Below are 21,830 nucleotides of genomic sequence, written 5' to 3' on the forward strand. Positions count from 1 at the left end.
TTGTTTGTTTTTTGCTGTTGTCTCCTCAAACATTATAAATATATTTTGTTTCATTTTAACTCAATCAGAGGGCGAGCCTGTGGCAAACATTTTCCCTCCGATACTTTAGAAGAAAGTTTAGAGAGTACCTACAATTACAATTATTACCAAAACTCAGAGTGGTATTAGTACACAGTGTACGTACAAACACACTAACTTCCCAACTAGCTGAGTCAGTCAGTACCGTGTACAACAACATTGTCAATATCCTGCCAGGTCTAACATAATGTGTCATCTTCCTTTCTGCCACAGTGTATTGTCATGATTGGCCAGACTTTCTCCTCATATGTGTCTCTCTAACATTTGTTCTACAGTTGAATAGTTGATGATGGAAAAATACGTTCCATTTGTTTCATATACCTCCTACAGGCATTCCCCTCTTCATCATGAACTTAACTTATGGATTGTGCAGGCCTAACCTCCAGCATTTGCCCCTGTCAGTCACCCTGACTGCCACCCCCACCCCACCCTCCAACCTCTCAGCTTACCCCATAGGTCAGTCTCACTCTTTTTCTGTCGCTCACACATTAGTTCTGAATGTGCCTTCAGCATTGCCCACTTACTCCTCTCCACTTTTTCCTGCAGTCTTAACTGTTCACACAAGTGTTACAATTGGACTAAAAGACACGGTCTTATTGTGATCCCAGATTAAAACGGTAGGACACCAATTTTTCTAAGGATCATTTTTGTCACAACTTGGGAACAAGTATTTGGATTTCACTTTGGAATATCTTCTCTGCATTGGACTGTGTCCATTGGATGCCATTTTTACTGGTGTTCATTCCGTACTGCAAGAGTCTGTCTGAAGTGTCTACGTCAGAGTGGGTTTGAATTGATTAACTTGTGTGAGCAGGTGCAAAGAGCTGCAGCGGTGGACTCCTGCAGTCGTTCTAGGTTAATTACTCCTTAGTTTGCTCTTTCTTAACAGTAACCATGGCATCATTGAGAAGTTTGATTCTTGCACTGTTGTTGGCGCTGCTCTGCTCTTTCCACACCCCGCTGGCACCTACTGCCAAGGCACAGGATCTGCCATTCCCTTCTGAGCAGGGTCTGATGGCTGACGATGATGATGACGACGATGATGATGATGATGATGATGATGACGACGATGATGACGATGATGATGACGATGACGACGATGATGACGATGATGATGATGACGACGATGATGACGACGATGATGATGACGACGACGACGATGATGATGATGACGATGATGACGATGATGATGATGATGATGACGATGATGATGACGATGATGACGATGATGATGACGATGACGACGATGATGATGACGATGATGATGACGATGATGACGACGATGATGATGACGACGATGATGATGACGACGATGATGATGACGACGATGATGACGATGATGATGACGACGACGATGATGATGATGATGATGATGATGATGACGACGACGACGATGACGACGACGATGATGACGATGATGACGATGATGACGACGACGATGATGATGATGATGATGATGACGACGACGACGATGACGATGACGACGACGATGATGACGATGATGACGATGATGACGACGACGACGATGATGACGATCATGAAGGTTAGTCTTTTTAATGGAATTTAGGGGACGTGTGTTCTCATATTGCTTTGATTTTTCATATACGCAGCCATTTGCCCATGTAACATACTGGAAACTGTAATCTGTCTGAGCATTACCTGTTATGCCAGGTATGTTACTTTTTCAGGCTATGAATGACTACACAAATTGTCAGAACAGAGGAATGAAATAGCCAAGTAGCCACCAGTCAAAGCAGACTGAATATTTAAGTGCCAGTGAGGTAGTGCTTTAACGAGCAGTTATCACAATGTTTCAGGGGTCAAATGTTTGCATGTTCAGTGCAGGACAGTGTACAAAAGGGGAGGAGCTAAAATGTTAGCCACTCCCCTTGTTAAGATTCTTACAACCTGATCATCTCTTTGTCCATATTTATTTAATGTCTCAGAGCTCATTGGTAATAAAAGTGCCTCCTCCACCTCTTTTCAGCTGTCCATTTCCCTTGCTGTCTCTGACACTGTGTTCTTTTCCCTGCTTAACTAGAGTTATGAGCACTCTTGGGAAATTGAACTGGCCCATCTGAAGTCCAACTGTCCGAAGTCCTTCGTACAGTATGCTAGATATGAACTTGGGGACTGCAGAAGAATTGATTTGAGAGAGAGAGAGAAAAAAACATTTCAAATAAGGCCAAGCTTGTCTTGGGAGTCAGTTATTGGGGTCACTAGTCTGAGATTTTTTATTTGTGTATCACTTGAAAGAATGTCTCCTCGAGAATGGTTCCTCCACTAGGATCTTCATTTTTCATTTGTTTTGGATTTGTGTCTTTATGTGAACCTACAGAGAAAGAAAGAGAGACAGTGATATTGGGAGTAGACTGGGGAACAGGGCGCTACAGAAACAGACAGAGGGAGAGTAAAGCGTGAGGGGAGGTGCAGGACGGCCACTACCTAAATTCACTCATTTGAAAGCTTTAATTACCAACAGACTTAAAGTTTCTCTCTTTTTCAATATCTCTCATCTTTCTTTCTCTGTGGGGCATTCATGCCACTCACTGCTGTAATGTACCAAATTCATTAATCAAGTCTGGTGTGTGCACTTGTAAAAACTGCTAAACACATATAATGGAAGAACTTTATGTATTTACAAGAAATGTAATAATCTTACCTCATTTTCTCTTGTCAAATTCTCATGTTCTTAATTGTTACATTTAAAAAAGAATTGTGATGTGCATTTCAGTAGCTTAAACTAAAATTTTATTTCCTTTATTAATTTTTCTCCTATCAATCCGATGCTTATTTGGCACTGATATACCTAAATACAAATACTCAATGTAAAAATTGAACAAATGTATAAAACCTTATTTGTTATGAAATGTAACAGATTTGCCGATGCCTTTTCAGACCTTTAGGATTAGAGTGTTTGGGAAAAGAGAGAAACATCTCTTTCTATAGAGGAATTAAAGCTTTGTCAAAAAAATCAAACTGTCAAGAGATGAATGGGTTGTCTGCATTCTCATTTGCCACATTTGTGGTTTGTGCTGACTGTGAACAATCATGTAGACATTACTACAATCAACATTGTCTTTTATCTTAAAACCTACTTTGATTTATTAAATAAATCTGGTTTTCAAAATCGCTTAATCTGTTAATGAAGGCAGTGGACTTATATTAGAGTTGTCAAACTGATTGAAAAGCCATATTACTTTTATCAAAGATCTGTACAAATGTGTTGATGGTTTTACCTGTATGAGGACCAGAGCTACAGACATTTGACATCTCAGTGTTCAAGTGAGTATCTCTTCTGACCACGGCCTATTGTCTATGTGAACTGTGCTTTAAATGCTTTTCTAAGCATCTGGGTGGTGGTGTTTTGAAGCAGTGAACACAAATGTAATAGAGCTGCAAAAATGTTCATTAAAATGAAGGGGCAACACATTTTTTAACTTTTGCGTGAAACATTTTTTGATGATAATATAATATCATGTCAAAAAGTTATTTGTAGCATGATTACTTTTTAGTGAACTACATGAATTTATATCCATAAGTACAGTTATAAGGTAATTCTTCTCTAATGTCTGACTATATACTTAATTACAACTACAAAGAAATTGAAGTTCGACAGGTACATCAGACTGACCCCAACTCTGGGATTCGTGATGAACCATAATGCTTGTAAAGATTTCTGTAGTTTAGCTCAAATAACATTTTTCGACAGTTTCAATTTACTTCTAATTAAGAATTTTAATACATTGATAGTAAACAGCTACTGTTGGCTTTTTCTACTTCCATTTCTACTTCCATTGTTCCACTGATTTATTCAGCTTCTTTTGTATTCTGTCTTACTTCCCATGTGTTTTTTGCACTTTTGCAGCATTAAAACTGTAATTAATTAAGAACTCCCATTCACTCAATTAATTAAGAACTCACTATGAGTCACCAATTAACCTAATCCCTTAACCCTATACACCTTCTCATTTTATGGTTTTTCCACTATTTCCATTGTAGATTCTCACTGAAAGTATCAAAACTATGAATGAACACATGTGCAAATATGTAGTAAACAAAAAAGTGTGAAATAACTCAAAACATGTTTTATATTTTAGATCCTTTGCTTTGATTACTACCTTGCACACTCTTGGCTCTCTCTCCATGAGCTTCATGAGGTCGTCTCCTGAAATGGTTTCCAACAGTCTTGAAGGAGTTCCCAGAGATGCTGAGCACTTGTTGGTCCTTTTACCTTCACTCTACACTCCATCTCATCCCAAACCATCTCCACTGGGTTTAGGTCAGGCGACTGTGGAGGCCAGGCCATCTCTTGGTCTTCCTTTCCTGGGGTGGTCCTCATGTGAGCCAGTTTTGCCATAGCGCTTAATGGTTTTAATAAATATATAAATAGTAAAGACATCTGCTATAAATAGCAAACAGAAGCGATATATACAGTCTAGAGAAATATATACACAACAATAGAAAGGCACACATTGGAGAGCAAAGTGCTTGGTTGGAGGTAGCGCAAAGAAAATACTTGGTCTGAATAGAGTCTGTCTGTGGTTGGCCTAAAACATGAGGCCAACCACAGACCATGGCTCAGATTGGTGAGATGGGTGGGCAGGGGTGGCAGAGGGCAGCCAATGGTTTTTTTGGACGGTGTTAATGACTCTCTGTGCAGTCTTCCTGTTCTCAGTTGCGGCCCCTGCGCACCAAACACCCGGGGAGTAGGAGCGCACGTTCTCCACTGAGGAGCCATAGAAGGCCAGCAGCAGCTTCTGGTTCTGGTTGTTTTTCCAGAGGACATGGGGGAAGTGCAGCCACTGCTGTGTCTTCTTTACCAGTCGGTGTTGTGGGTACAGGTGGGATCAGCAAAGATGTGGGTGCCCAGAAACCTGAAGGTGGAGACAGATTCCACCCATCCTCCATTTATAATCGAAGGGGAATGGAGCTGTCTGTCGCTCCTAAAGTCCATTATAAGTTCTTTGGTTTTAAGGACCTTCTGCCTCAGGTTGTTTTCTGAGCACCAGGAGGACAGGTTCTGTACACTGTCTCATCTCTATCAGAGATGGGCCCAACCACATTGGTGTCAAAGGCATACTTGACGATGACATTGGTTGGGTGGGTTGGTGTACAGTCATATGTCGGGACACATTCAAAGTTTTAGCAGTTTTCTGGACTGACTGACCTTCAGTTCGTAAATTAATGATGGGCTGTTGTTTCTCTTTACTTAGCTGATTGGTTCTTGACATAATATGAATTCTAACAGTTGTCAACTATGGCTGTCAGCTGTGTACCAACCTGACTTCTGCACAACACAACTGATTGTGTTGATTAAGAAGGAAAGAAATGCCACAAATGAACCCTGACAGGCACACCTGTGAGGGGAAACCATGTCAGGTGACTACATCATGAAGCTCACTGAGAGCAGGGTTTGCAGCTCTGTCAACAAAGCAAACAGTGGCTACTTTGAGGAATCTAAAATATATTTAGAGTTATTTATCCATCTTTTCTTTGATACATAATTCCATAAACTTGCTTCATATATTTGATGTCTTCAGTTTGTATCTACAATGTAGAAAGTAGAAACAAATAAAGAAAAACCATGAAATGAGAAGGTGTGTCCACACTTTAACATGTAGTGTGTGTTAGCCCTGCTGATGGACTGGCAGCCTGTCCAGGGTGCACCCTGCCTGTCGTCCTATGGTGGCTGGGATAGGCTCCAGCCTGCGTGGATGGTATTACAACATAATACAAATGATACTAAACAGCAGAAACTAAAAGTCTGTTTTTACAACACTTTTATGTTGGCACTTTGATTGATTGATTGATTGGTAATTTATTTCAAACATGTAAGCAATATACAGGTACATTTAGAAAAGAAAATAAGAGAGAGAAAAATACTATACAAAAAAATCAATACATTTCAATATAGCTGCCATTCTGATTAATTTACATGTTGAAAGGGAAGAAGTAAACACTTATTTAATCCCACCCCTTTGCCATAAATTATCAGTTAATATTTAATCAGCTTCCTTACTGATATAATTTGTAATAAAAATAGTGAACAGATTTCTGATATACCTTATACTATAATATCACATCATGATTTTTTTTTTTAAAATAGAGACATTCACTTAATTTCAATATTTTACTTTTCTTTATAGTTCGAGAAGATCATATTTTTATAACTCTTTTTGAACTGTTTTATGTTTGGACGTTGCTTTAATAGTGTGAATGCCTCAAGGCATTCACACTATGCTTCAAGGCATTCACACTATTGAGTTCCTGTTTCTCTTTAAACTTTATTCTTCTACCTTATTCTAGTTGCTCCGACCTTTGCTGGTTAACTACTCCCTCAGTTTTCAGCCGATTTCCACCATTCAAACTTTAAACTGTTCTGCTGTTTCTGCTAATGCCACCTATATCTTTTGGTGCTCATAACTTTTATGCTTTTTCAGATATTAAGCTTTTTATGCCATTTTTTGGCCCATTTTGCTGAATGGGACCACATTATCAGTGTGATCACCAGTTTTGCTTGCCGGGCTGAGCCATGTTTTAGCTCAGTGAGATGAGCAGCCGTTCTCAGACCAGAAGGCCTGGGTTCAAATCCGCTTAGGACAAAAAAAATTCAGTTAACAGTTCAACTGTCTAAACTCTTTTCAGCACAAATTTCAGCTTTTTCACCTCTTTTTAGCAGAATTTTCAGTTTTTCACTACTTTTCAGCACTAATTCCAGCTTCTTCAGCTATTTCAGCACAAACTTCAGCTTCTTTACCTCTTTTCAGCAGAAATTCTGCTGATTCAATTCAATTTCAATTCAATTTTATTTATATAGCGCCAAATCACAACAAATGTCGCCTCAAGGCGCTTCATAGATACAGAGAAAAGCCCAACAATCATATGACCCCCTATGAGCAAGCACTTTGGCGACAGTGGGAAGGAAAAACTCCCTTTTAACAGGAAGAAACCTCCGGCAGAACCAGGCTCAGGGAGGGGCGGCCATCTGCTGCGACCGGTTGGGGTGAGAGAAGGAAGACAGGATAAAGACATGCTGTGGAAGAGAGACAGAGATTAATAACAGATATGATTCAATACAGAGAGGTCTGTTAATACATAGTGAGTGAGAAAGGTGACTGGAGAGGAAAAAACTCAATGCATCATGGGAATCCCCCGGCAGCCTACATCTATTGCAGCATAACTAAGGGAGGATTCAGGGTCACCTGGTCCAGCCCTAACTGTATGCTTTAGCAAAAAGGAAAGTTTGAAGCCTAATCTTAAAAGTAGAGATAGTGTCTGTCTCCTGAATCCAAACTGGAAGCTGGTTCCACAGAAGAGGGGCCTGAAAACTGAAGGCTCTGCCTCCCATTCTACTTTTAAATACTCTAGGAACAACAAGTAGGCCTGCAGAGCGGGAGCGAAGTGCTCTAATAGGGTGATATGGTACTACAAGGTCATTAAGATAAGATGGGGCCTGATTATTTAAGACCTTGTATGTGAGGAGCAGGATTTTGAATTCAATTCTGGATTTAACAGGAAGCCAATGAAGGGAAGCCAAAACAGGAGAAATATGCTCTCTCCTTCTAGTCCCTGTCAGTACTCTTGCTGCAGCATTTTGGATTAACTGAAGGCTTTTCAGTGAGTTTTTTGGACATCCTGATAATAATGAATTGCAGTAGTCCAGCCTGGAAGTAATAAATGCATGAACTAGTTTTTCAGCGTCACTCTGAGACAGGATATTTCTAATTTTAGAGATGTTGCGCAAATGGAAGAACGCAGTCTTACATATTTGTTTAATATGTGCGTTGAAGGACATATCCTGGTCAAAAATGACTCCAAGGTTCCTCACAGTGTTACTGGAGGCCAAGGTAATGCCATCCAGAGTAAGAATCTGGTTAGATACCATATTTCTAAGCTTTTCAGCGCCGAGTACAATGACCTCAGTTTTATCTGAGTTAAGAAGCAGAAAGTTAGTGGCCATCCAAGTCTTTATGTCTTTAAGACATTCCTGCAGTTTAACTAATTGGTGTGTGTTATCTGGCTTCATGGACAGATAGAGCTGTGTGTCATCTGCATGATTCACTTCTTTTCAGCAGAATTCCAACTTTTCCACCTCTTTTCAGCAGAATTCCAACTTTTCCACCTCTTTTCAGCACAAATCTCAGCCTCTTCAACTCTATTCTGCACAAATTTCAGTTTCTTCACCTCCTTTCAGCACAAAGTTCTGCTTCTTCACCTCTTTTCAGCAAATTTCAACTTCTGCTCCACAGTGCACATTTTTCTCTCATAATATCTTTGTTTGGGACCAGAACAGGTTTGGCTCAGTGGGTTGAGCAGCTGCCGTGAGACCCGGTGGCAAAGGTTTGAATCCTACCTGTGACGGTTTCCACACATCTTCCCCCCTTGCATGCACTCTGCTTTCTTGACACTCTTCAGTGTACCCTTTCACATACAGCCATCTTCAGCAGGCACTTCTGCTTCTACACCTCTTTCAGCAGATAATTCTGCATTTTCAGTTGTTTTCAGCAGATTTCAATACGAGGCATTCACACTGCAATTTCGCAGGAAATGCAACTTTTTCTCATTCCATATTCAGACTGTTCCACAGTTTCACTCCATGAACAGAAACACAAAAGCTTTTTCTTGTAGTACAGACCTTCCCTGTTTTGAAGTTACAAAAACCCTTTAAATTATAACTTCCTTCTTTCAAAAAAAAAACATACTCTGAATATTTCCTGGCAGTTCTTTATTTTTTGCTTTTCACTAGATCGTCAATTTTCAATATTTCAGACTGAAAAAATAGTGAGTTTGTATGTTCCCTATAACCTGCACTGTGGATGATTCGAATTGCTTTATTTTTGAAGAGTAAAAAGTGAATGTAATGTGGTTTTATAGTTATTGCCCCAGACGTCTGCACAATAGCTTAAGTATGGTGAAACCAGTGAACAGTAGAGAATATAAAGTGATGTTTGTCTAATACCTGCTTTGCCTTGTTTAGTGTTGCAATGCTTTGTGATACGTTGGAATGAATATATCTTACGTGAGCTCTCAGTTAAGTTTTTCATCTGTTATTACCCCCAGAAATTTATTTTCACTGACTCTTTCAATATCAACACCATTTATTTGAATCTTTGCATTTGTATTTAAACTACTGCTTCCAAATAACATGTTTAGATTTATTCAAATTTAATGATAATTTGTTTTTATCAAGCCAGAACTTCACTTTACTTATTTCATTAGTCATATCCTCCAATAAATACTCCAATACTGAAATTATCTATAAATGCCAACCATAATGCACCAAAGATCCCGAAAACTTTAAGAAATGAGCTGTAAACATCTTGATAGTTTTCTATTTTACTCTATAGCCATTATATACACTTAGCAAACAAGTACTAACTTATTATAGAATAAAACTAGAACTAGGTTTGCTCCTGTAACTTAAACCAGTCAATGTCTTCAAAGTATACTGAGTCTACTGACTCTGTACCTTCTTTACTTTGTTGTCAGTCATTTTTACCAGTAAAAAGACAATTTTGCATTTTCTGCACTTTGGTTTTGTTATCATCTGTGAAGAAGCAAACTTATAACAAAAATCTGCATTGTAGTACAGATCACAATATTAGGAATTAGAACTTCGTTCTTTCCTTTTGTTGTATAAAACAAAAACACCAGGGAAACAACTAGTTCATTTTATTGTAATTATTCTCATTTAGTCATATATCTTTTATAAATATTCTGTGCAGATGACGACGACGATGAAGACGGTGATTATCACAAGGGCTCTGTGTGCTCATATTGTGAATTCTGTGAGGTATGTATGAGATTGACTTTGAGAAATGATGTTCTGTCATTACAGGACCAAAGTCAAATCCTTACTAAAACAAATATCACGATGTACAGTTATGGACCCAAATATCTAAACATTAAAACTGGTGGATTGTTCCTTCCTTACTGACGTGAAAGCACTGCTTGCTATTTCATGATTTGCTTTCTAGTCTTTTTAAAATAAAATGGGCTTTCTTCCAGCACTGTGACAGCTGTGATAAATGTCCTTGTGAGGAGGGAGACACCTCCGAGCACTGTGACGACTGCAAGGTGAGAAAGTACACAACATCTGACCTCCTTCTCAATTTAAAGCAATTCTGCCTTTGATGCACAATAAATAACAACTATGGTAATGTAACACGATGACAATAAATCCAGGAGCTAAGAACTGCAGAGCACAGAAAAGTAGGGAGTTTTTGACAATAGTGGTTCATTTACTAGTAATGTAATGGATGGTGATATTGGTCTGTTGTAGTTTTGAGGCAAGGGGGGAGCCAAGACTGTATAGTTTGAGGTGACGTTTGGAGCAAGCAACAAGTGGGGCTGATGCTGATACAGGGGAAGCTAGCAAACAGGAAACACACCAAAGGAGTCCAACAAAAAGCAATAGGTGTGTTTTGATTTAAGGCATTTTGCTGCCATGGTCTACTGGCAGTAGAAGACTACTACTAGTCTTCTACTAGTAGTAGTAGACTACTGGGTCTACTTTTACCATTAGAGGAATGGGTTACTACCAGAGAGTAGCCAAAAATTGTACTCGAGTAACAGTAGCACTACCTCAACATAGTTTTACTCAAGTAACAGTAAAAACTAGCCATCCAAGAAATTATTCAAGCAAGAGTTAAAAGGTATTGAGTAAAAAGGCTACTTGGGTACTGAGTAACTGATCATAACATCTGGTTTAATGTTTAAAAATGAGATCATCAGACAGGCAGAAATATAAAGTGAAAGAATGAAAAGGAAAAAATACTACATATAAATAACATCACTACAAAAAAATCTAAGCAGAATAAACTCTTTTCCAATCAATTACCTTTCGGTATAAAACACACACACAAAGTGTGCAAAAGTGCATTGAAGCAGTTCTGTTTTTCCATAGTCATCCCATCTTCCTGACTTTATACTGTCACTTTATAATGTCACTAACCACTCTGCTACTGTTCAGAACCCCCAACCCCTGTACCATTTCATGCCAGGACAAATTTTGAATTCATTAATTTGTTTCTTTTTGTTCATAGATGTGCAGTTTCTGCAATGTTTGTCCTGTTTGCCAAACCGTTTGTAAGCCCGGTGAGTAAATTCTCTGTCACTACTATGAATATATGAATATATATGGAACGACATTTCAAAAGGAAAGTTTCTTTGTTTCAGTTTATCTGGTCATCACTCTTAAATTACAGGAAGCTTAGAGTTTGACACTTTATATATAGTCATGTCCTATCTTTGAGCCACAGTTTTGGGGAATCATTAAATTTTCCTTTTGATATGCTCAAGTCATATTTTAGTCTCTTTAGTCTGATATGTGTCAGAGGGGTGTTTACATCCTGCCACCAATCAAAAACTGTCTTCTTAGAATTTGTGGAATCATACTGAGCTTGCTTGAGGTCATTTTTTGTTGTACTGCATTACTTTCAGTACTTCTTCATTTTGATGATCTTCAGTACCAACTTTTGCTTTTTTTATTTTGGAAAAGGAAATTTTAGCAAATGAAGCTCAGTCTAAGTAATTTTTTGGCTTTATTTATCACATTTTTCAGTTTTTGGTACTCTATATTTTGGTAATCTTATGCAGTTAAGCCATTCAGCAAATTCAACTTTAAGTATTTCTAGTAGTTTCAAGCATTTCAGGTAAAATTTCCAAATTTTCCGCATTCATATTATAGATTGCAGCGTGTCCAAAATGCTCCGGCACGCCTTTTGACTGAAACCAGAAGGTTTGCCTCTGTCACCCCTGTCCTTGCTGATTTGCATTGGCTTCCAATCAAATACTGTATTGAATTTAACCTTACCTTCAAAATTCTAAATAATACAGCGCCTAGCTATCTCGACGAAACTCCTTAGACCATATACCCCTGGGAGAGCCCTTAGGTCATCAGCCCAATGACTTTTGGTACAGTCTAGATCTCGGCTTAAGACCAGAAGTGACCGTGCATTTGCCCTGGTTGCACCTAAGCTGTGGAACAACCTTCCCATTGCTATTCACACGTCTGAATCGATCCAATCATCTAAATCACGATTAAAAACTCACTTATTTAACCTTGCTTTTCTGGTTAGTTAATGCCTGTATTTTATACTTAACTACAAATTTATCTTTGTATATATCTTCTACTTAATACCCATGTGTTTCTAGCAAGTTTGGTTTGATATTCACTTTTATTCTTGCGTAATTAGTGCCATTGACCTGTTGGCATATTCAGTACTTTGTTAATGGTCTTATATTATTCATGTTTTAACCTGCTGTTTTATTGTGAAGCACTTGGTATGGTATTGTATATTGCATATTTGCTGTGAAATGCTTTTTCTAGTTGTCTCTGTCTTCCCTTGCTCTTTGTCGTGCCTTGTATGTTTACTATCACTTTGGGACTATCTCTAAACTCTGCTACATACTCAACATGGAATGATCCCCCTTTGTCAGGGCGTGTAGCTTCTTCTTTAAGACACTCCAATTTGCCTGGCCATGCCCCTTATCTATAAAACAGCTGTTCAGACTTGAAATCATCGATCATTTGAGCTTCACTTTACCGTCAGGTGCAGTGTGTATTGGAAGAGTGTGTGTCTGTTACCTTTATGGTGGGGAGCCTGTCTGTTGGCAGCCTCCCAGGATTGCTGTCATTTCCTCTGTAGCTCTAGTTGGCTGTGATCACTTCTGGCATATTGCCTGTGGTTTCGCTGGTTCCATTGGGAACCATTGGGTCCTTGCTGTGGCTGATGCTGTTAGCCCAGTGAGCGAGGGTTTCTCTGGTCTGCTAGGTGAGCCCAGTCTGTTTTTCACGATCGTGAGTTTCACACTGAGTGGCTTAGCATAACCCTTCTCACCAAGCATCCTTCACAATATAAGCTAAAAGAAAATTGTATGAAAGACAGTCAGGGGAACATGAAGATCAGCAGAGAAAGATGAGCTATTTAGCTTAGCTTAGGAAAAAGCAGTATTTATCTCGCTGTTTCATGGTTACAGCTGCCTCATTCTCCCAGCAAGTATGGCAAGCCCTGTGTGCCATAACTGTGTGGGATGTGACATTTATATGCCTCTGGATGATGGCATGACAGGTGCAATGTGATTGGGTACCAACATGCCTTGCTGGTGAGGGAAAAACCCCTAGTCCTGTATGGACTGGCCTGCACTCAATTTTCTGGCACAAAATGTGCAGGCTCACCCCTTCTCGACATGCCTAAAGCCAAAGTTGGAAAAGTGGATGCCTCACGGGCCAAGGGGGAGTGCCCAGACCCTTGGCAGGTGTCTTTCCCTCCCCCTGCTGCTAGGCTTGTCGAAGAGCCACCCTTTAGGAGCTCCTCACTGGCCCCAGCAATTGAATGTGATTAGCAGGGCATCCAGAGCTCTGCCCTTCCTGAGGACTCTGTGGCGCCTGCTTCCAGTTTTGAGGACACTGGACATTTGCGGCCTTCCCAGATGCAGGTGCCTGACTTTAAGGACCTGATGAGCTAGTAGTTCGGCTCTTGGCTTTTGTAGACGTGGTGCGTACCCACATGGAAAGAAGGAGGATGAACAGCCAAGGCTCTGACATCCTCCAGCGACCCGCTCTCCCCTGACCTATCCTGGAGCAAGGTTGGCCAGCCCCCTTCCAGCCTGTGCCTGGAGCGGTCTCACTAGGTAAACGTTGTGGTCTCCACTGAGCTTTCCATTGGTGGAGGGACTCAACCAACTTAGACCAGGGTCACGCAGTAGGTCTGGTGACTCACCGTCAGCTGGTCTTCACGGACTCTTTCCAAGTCAATTTGGGTAGGGTCCACTAAGGCTGTGCGGTATATGGCTATTGAACCAGCCACTAGGCAACTCATCCTCACTGGAGCTGTACCATGTTATCATCAGGACAGACACAATGGTTGCAACAGCCTACATCAACAGGCCTAGGTTCTCCCCTCCTCTTCAGGATGGCTAACAGGTTGTGGCAGTGGGCTCATCCCCTGTTCCGTTGAGTTTGCTTGGGGTGGTACATGCACCAGGGCCATTGAACGTGGACATTAAGTTGATGGGGGCCCGAGTCCAGGAGAGTGGAGACTCCATCCACAGATGGTTGACCAGGTCTGGCATCACTTTGGAAGGGCAAACCTCTATCTTTTCGTCCAGGGAGTTGACGCGATGCCATTGTTTCTTCTCCCTCCAGAATGATGACCTGCCTCTGGGGTGGGACACGCGTGCACACCCTTGCCCCCAGACTCTATGCCTTCCTTTCCATTCTCCCTCCTCCAGTTGGTCCTCCACTGAGTCCAGACCGAGGAGATGAGGTTGATCCTGGTGGCTCCTCTTGGTCCCACATGCCTTGGTTTTCAGCAATCCCTCTGCTACTGAATGGGACCCATGAGAGCTTCCCTTCCAAAGGGACCTCCTGTCTCAAATAAGCGGTATGCTTTTCCAGCCCTTCCTGGCAGGGCTCAGGGTGATAACCTGGCCCCTGAAAGGCACCTTTCCTTAGGGTTGCCTGAACCTGTGATATGAAATTTGCAGGAATCTGTGCACCATCCACAAGGTCTGCCTACCCCTACCGCTGGGGACTTTTTGCCTCCTGATGTGCAGTCCACTAGTTGGACCACTACAAGGCTACATTTAAGACCATCTTGTAGTTCCTGCTTTCCCAGCTGATCTGCAATTACCCAGCGAGGTATGGTAACAGCAATCAAGGTGGTTCACACTGGTTGCTCAGCACTCAGTGGGACTGACCTCTCCCTAATTTCCTGGTTTCTTAGGAGTGCCCAGCAACTTACATTTCGCAGGACTGGACCTCCAGTTCAGAATCAGAATCAGAATACTTTATTAATCCCTAATGGAAATTAGGGAAATCCATGGGACATGGATGTGATCCTTGGTGCCCTTCAGCATTGTCCCTTTGAGCTGCTCAAGGATGCTCATGTGAAATGACATTTCCTTAAAATGGCCTTTTTGGTGGACATACCATCTGCCAGTCCACAGAGATTGCTACAGGTGGTTGCTAAAGAGGAAAGAGGTAATCCTGCAAGCAAAATGAAGAATTCCCTTAGCCATCCCTCAGCAGATTAGATCAAATTAGGTTTTCCGATTATGATCCAATGTGTTCCAGCATTTGTAATCCTGAGAGGAACATGTTTTTGGTTAATTCAAACTGCAGTAGAAAGTTACAATAGGTAACAGTTTTCCATCTGATCATATATGTTGACTTTGTGGTTGGTTGTCTCCAGCTCACTAATGGTTCATCGTTTTTATTCAGGAGGATTTCTGGATGAAGTGACTGGATCGATCTACAAGTGAGTGCTGTTCACACTGGCTTTAAGCCTGCTCAAGTTATTCTGAAATTCAGTCATTCACATCTCTATTTCTTTTTCCATAGGACTGTAGCTGACGTCTTTGATGAAGATGATGTCAACTAAATTTAACCATATGTTGCCACCATGTGGACAAACTAATATACCATACTTTCATTGGTTATGGTTATTTGGGGTTTTTTTCTTCAATAACACATTTGCTCCCCAATAACGTCAGAGTAATTTTTAAAATAATAATTTCACATGTTTATGTATTGTTGCTACCTGACAAGTCTGAATACTGAAATCATTATTTAAATAAAACAGACGGGACATTTTTATTGATTGATTGATTTTTAAATGCAGACTGTTTTGGGAAGCGCATCTGTAATCGGAAGGTCGCCGGTTCGATCCCCGGGCTCTCTGTCCTGGTCGTTGTGTCCTTGGGCAAGACACTTTACCCTACCGCCTACTGGTATTGGCCAGAGGGGCCGATGGCACGATATGGCAGCCTCGCTTCTGTCAGTCTGCCCCAGCTACAATTGTAGCTGCCTCCACCAGTGTGTGGATGCGAGAGTGAATGAATAGTGGCATTGTAAAGCGCTATATAAATCCAATCCGTTATTATTATTATTATTATTATAAGTGAGCACTTGGCAACAGTTGGAACTTTTTAACAGGAAGAGACCTCTGGCAGCACCAGGCATAGTTAGAGGCAGACCAGGGGAAGAAGAGAAGAAGATGAGCACAAAGAGACCACAAACAGCAGATTTTTGTCAAGTATCTTACCTGACAAAACTTTCATTGGCAACAACTTAAGGATTAATTTGATTCTAGCTTTCACAAGCTTTTTTTTAAATTCTACAATTATTCTTCAACCTCAAGTGAAAGACCAAAGAAGATATCAGGACAAGATGTTCACTGTGCTGAAATGGGATGAAGGAACATCAGCAAGCATGATGAGAACCTCACAAAACACCAGAGACTGAGAGTAGAGCTAGAGAAGGTGTGGAAATTAAGGGCAACAGTGGGAACACTCAGAAGAGATATAGGTACAAAGTAACTCAAAAAATGCCATTTTATATGGTTAGAAATTTATAGCATTTTAACAGGCAACATGGTATGATTTATTGGTATTAACAATAAAAGTATTGACAATACAAGTAGTCAGTAACTACTGAGGATGATTGTGCTTTTTTTCATCTTTGCCTACGCCAGCTACCATAGGGCAGGACACAGGGTATACTTGGACAGGCCACCAGCACAGAAAGACAAAACAAGGCTAACACAGTGATCCAGACAACGATTCACACTCATATTTGCTTCTATGGGAGTAAATGTGAGTGTGAATCACCAGTTAAGCAAAGACCAACAATTGCATGTCTTTGAGCTGTGGGAGGAAGCCAGAGTGCTCAGAGGGAACAATGCAAACACAGAGGGAACAATGCAAACGTAACACAGAGAGGCCCTGGCCAGATAGTAGGGTCAAAATAAGGACCTCCTTATTGACTAGGACCTTCGTGCTAATCACCACGCCACCTTGCTGCCAACATTAACTTTTATTTCACTTTTTTTCACTTGTACTTTGTTGGAAAAACGTTTTTTGTAAATTCTGCATTTGCCCGTAGTGAACGTTTAAATCCAGCAGATTTCGCTACTGGGTGACACACCAACAGTCAGCTGGTTCGAGCCAGCAGGGTTCACCTCCAAGCACAGTGAGTTACCTGCTGGAGCCTGAAACTGCAGCAAGGTGCAAAGCAGATCTAGTATGCCTGATGGCTTCTGTGTGTGCGCATGGCTGTTATGCGTGCGGGTTGTTGAATTTACACGTTAGGAATTTAATTGCACCTGTGAAATGAAAAGATTTGCTCGGGATTATATTTTCTTCTCGCAGGTCTGGAAGATCACTTCTGTGCCTGAACAGTAAGAGGGTCTGAAGGTTTTTAATACTGGCTAATGTCTTTGTGTTCTCAATGAGCATCAATAATAGACTAGAAAAATTTGCATTTTCCGCAAAAATGCTGTGTGGATGATGTAAAGCCAAAAATACTTAAACATTACAGAAATACTGTGATTTATGAAAAATACTACAACATAGCAGAAATACTGTGATTTAGCAGAAAAACTATGATTTGGCAGAAATGCTGTGATTCAGCATATTATATATTAATATTATAACATAGCAGAAATACCATAATTTAGTAGAAATACTATGATATAGCTGAAATAATATGATTCTAACAAATACTGTGATTTAGCAGAATAGTAATAACTTAAGTAGAAATACTGGAAAAGCAAAATGACCAGCTGAAAAAAGCTGAACATGGTAAGGTTCCCTCAAAACTACTTGTTGTTCACCTGTGAAAAATTGGCAGAAATACAAAAAAAAAACAGGAAATAACAGCCAGATGATACACACAATTACAAACATGGACACATATGGAAACACAAAGCCACAGAGAGACACACACAGGATCTATGCCTGTCAACCAGTCTGAACATATTCAATTTTTATGCTACAATGAGATGCTGCCAAAAAAGGGTCTCTCCCTCTCTCTCTCTCTCTCTCTCTCTCTCTCTCTCTTTCTCACACACACACACACAGACACAACAATGATGGTGACATTTTCTGAAAGCCAGCAAAAATACCTGTGTTTTGATGTATAATTTGTGGGGCTTGAGTGAAAATAGAGCGAGTAGCAAGAAGTTGTTTGGACATGAAGAGAAGATTCAGAAAGGGCCAGTATCCACTCTAAGTCAAGAGCATAGCAACCATAACAACACATGTATTTTCTGAAAAATCATAAAGATGAAACTGAAAATTTACAGAGGGATAGGATTAAAACGGTAAACAATATGAAAAAGCTGAATCATACATGAATAGCCCAATAATTTGAGAACATTTTAAAGTTTGAATTGTTGCTCTACGTGAAAGTATGAGGAAGTAGTTAAGTTTCAAAAACAAGCAAGTTTTAGTAGAACTTTGGAAGTTTCCCATTCATTTCAATGGGACAAAAAAATGCATAAAAAGCTTAATATTTTAAAAAGTATAATAGAAAAAAATACCAAAAGTCATAGCAGAAATAGCAGAATAGTTTAAAATTTGAACGGTAAAAATCAGACAAAAATTGTGGAGTTAAAGGCCAAAAAACATACGGAAGCGACAAGAATAAAGAAAGTAAGGATAAAGAATAAAGAGAAACAGGAACTCAATAGTGTAGATGCCTACAGCATCCACACAATAATATTTTTAGCTGCAACTTTAGTCCTTAATTTTTTTCTGTTGGCATCAAACACTTTTAAAAAAAAATTTATCCTGTAAGCATTAATATTCTAAGAAATGTCCTAAAACAGGACATGTAGACTTTACTTACTGACCAATAAAGTACGGTGTCCGCAATAATAATACAACCCGCTTAGAGCCCATGTGCCAATGATAGTATTTGGGTCACTTGCATTGTTTGTGGTCCTTCCTTTGAGTGTGACATTACACCAACTTGAATCTATCTCTCCCAGAGTAAACTTAATTGTGTTTGTTGAAAACTTAAAGCACGTGTAATTATTTGGTTTGGGTATAAATGGTTCTACTTGTGTACGCTTATCTATTGGTGGAAATAAGCTCGAAAGTATGGTGCAATTGCCGGTGCTCACTGCTTCTCTAGTTAGCCTCATCATGCAGTTGAAACCCCACTCGTCCTCTGGATACAGTGGCGCGGGTTCGGTGAACAGACAAGGTCTGGCCGTGGCACAGGCGACACAATCAGACACGTGCTGTTCCCAATCCAGCCAGAGGTTGCTGTCACTGAATCCGGTGGCGCGTTCAATTAAATCTTGCTGTTTCATTTGCGTGTAGTCAACCACCACTGCTTTCCCTTTTATCAGAGATGTACTGACATTGTTTGGTGGCTGTGGTGTTGGTTTAGTTTTATTAATGAAATTGACCTTTATTAACCCCTTTGGATCTGTCCCTGAAACTTTGACACCTAGAACCAGATGTAGAGGTCTCTCACGTTACCGACCCCCAATGGACAGGGTCAGCGGGTTCTGTGTTGGGCTAAAATCCCTCTGAAGTGCTAGATCGCCCCACCCTTGTTTAGACGGCTTCCAGCTTGCTCCTGTATACCCCCTTACCTGATTCCAATTTCGACACCAGCTGTCAAAAGGTTGATTTCCCCTTTGCCGCGGACAGAAGAGACATTGACAAGCCTAACCCGAGCCCTGTGGTTTTCCACTCTTGACCTAGCCAGTGGCTACTGACACGTCCAGATGGACCCGAGAGACAGGGAGAAGACTGCTTTTTCTACCCCGATGGGGTTATTTGAGTGCCAGAGGATGCTGTTTGGTTTTTGCAACGCACCCGCTACATTTCAACAGCTGATGCAGCATTGGCTGAGAGGACAGATTGCTGAGTCATTATTGGTGTATTTGAATAAGATATTATTTACATACCTGACTTCTCACTTACAGAACCTAGATAAAGTGTTTCAGAGGCTATGGCGTCATGGGTTGAAGTTGCAGCTGAACAAGTGCAAGCTTCTGCAACTGGAGGTGAATTTTTGGGCGCTGCCAACTTGGGATTTTTTTTTTGGACTTTTAGTGATTTTAATTGTTCGGCTGAGGCCACTAGAACTTTTAGTTGTCTTGTTTTTATATATTTAAATTCTTATTGTCCCTGGCCATGGTATTTTCTTGTTGTTTTTTATGTTCAATAAACTATATTTTAGAAATGTAGTTTTTATATTCTCTACTCCCTGTGATCCTTCACTGCTCTTCCCATTATAGAGTGGTTTACCTTCTCATAGACCCTCGTGACATACATACGAAGCTGACAAAGCATGAGCACAGGTACAGCACAGTGGAGAAGGACTGTCTGGCTATCAGGTGGGCTGTCGACTCCCTTCGTTATTACCTCCTGGCACGCTTGTTCACCCTCTGTTCAGACCAAGCCCTGCTGCAGTGGCTCCACTGCATGAAGTATGCCAACGCCTGGATCACCCAGTGGTATCTGGCTTTGTAGCCCTTCAAATTCAAGGTGGTCCATAGGCCAGGGGCAGTGGCCCATTTCTTCTCCCGCTCATCGGGAGGCGGTAGATTCACCCAGACGGGGAGGATAGTTTTCACTAGAGGTGTCCAAATTCATAGGCTGTATCCTCCTGAGGATCCGGCCTTCGAGGTCTACGTGGGTCAGGTCCTCCAAAGGTCGGCAAGGTCGGAAATGAGCTGCTGTGAAATTGGACTTCCTGATAATAATGAATTACAGTCGTCCAGCCTGGAAGTAATAAATGCATGAACTAGTTTTTCAGCGTCACTCTGAGAAAGGATATTTCTAACTTTAGAGATGTTGCACAAATGGAAGAAAGCAGTCTTACATACAGTGGGATGCAAAAGTTTGGGCAGCCTTGTTAATAGTCATTATTTTCCTGTATAAATCGTTGGTTGTTACAATAAAAAATGTCAGTTAAATATATCATATAGGAGACACACACAGTGATATTTGAGAAGTGAAATTAAGTTTATTGGATTTACAGAAAGTGTGCGATAATTGTTTAAACAAAATCAGGCAGGTGCATAAGTTTGGGCTTCACAAAAAAAAGAAATGAAATCCAAATTTCTCAAGTACCTGATATAGAAAATTCCAATTTACGCTATCAAAAGCCTTTTCTGCGTCAAGGCTTATAAAGACTGCACATTTTCCTTTTTGTTGAATATGATTGATAATATATAAAGTTCTCCTTATATTGTCTTGGGTTAGACGTCCCTTTATAAAGCCTGTCTGATCTTCATTGATAATATCTCTAATAAAATATTCATATCTTTTAGAAATAATTGAGGTATATATTTTATAGTCAACATTGAGTACTGATATAGGTCTATAATCTGAACAAATCTCACTGGAATCTTGTCAAGGTTGAGGGACACATGGATTCCACTCAGTATCAGCAGATTCTGGAGGCCAATGTCCAGGAATCAGTGACAAAGCTGAAGCTGCACCAGGGCTGGATCTTTCAACAAGACAACGAAACACTGCTCAAAATCCACTAAGGCTTTCATGCAGAGGAACAAGTACAACGTCCTGGAACGGCCACCTCAGCCCAGACCTGAATATTATTGAACATCTGTGGTGTGAGTCAAAGAGAGCTGTCCATGCTCGGAAACCATCAAACCTGAATGAACTAGAGATGTTGTGTAAAGAGGAACAGTCCAAAATACCGTCAACCACAATCCAGACTCTCAGTGGAACCTACAGGAAGCGTTTAGAGGCTGTAATTTCTGCAAAAGGCAGATCTACTAAATATTGATTTAATGATAAAGCTATCAGATGTATTAAAACGCTTTATCAAAACCCGACTGCAAGGATAAGAATAAACGGCAGTTTAACTGAGAGTATAAAATTAGAGCGGTCTGCCAGACAGGGCTGCTGCCTCTCTCCTGCTTTGTTTGCAATCTTTATAGAGCCCCTTGTACAAGCAATTAGGCAAAATAGAAATC

General features: G+C 40.5%; 1 protein-coding gene across 1 annotated transcript; it reads left to right on the forward strand.

Moving 5' to 3' along the window:
* Positions 1–536: 536 nt before the first annotated feature.
* On the forward strand, positions 537–15,682 carry LOC146520881 (uncharacterized). The gene is made up of 6 exons (XM_085157859.1): positions 537–1,621; positions 9,807–9,874; positions 10,090–10,158; positions 11,127–11,178; positions 15,308–15,344; positions 15,428–15,682. The coding sequence occupies exons 1-6, from the start codon at positions 973–975 to the stop codon at positions 15,465–15,467; spliced, it is 915 nt and encodes a 304-aa protein (XP_085013985.1). The 5' UTR covers positions 537–972; the 3' UTR covers positions 15,468–15,682.
* The last annotated feature ends 6,148 nt before the right edge of the window (positions 15,683–21,830 follow it).

This window comes from Neolamprologus multifasciatus, chromosome 4 (assembly GCF_963576455.1).
Source record: "Neolamprologus multifasciatus chromosome 4, fNeoMul1.2, whole genome shotgun sequence".
Taxonomy (NCBI): Eukaryota; Metazoa; Chordata; class Actinopteri; order Cichliformes; family Cichlidae; genus Neolamprologus; species Neolamprologus multifasciatus.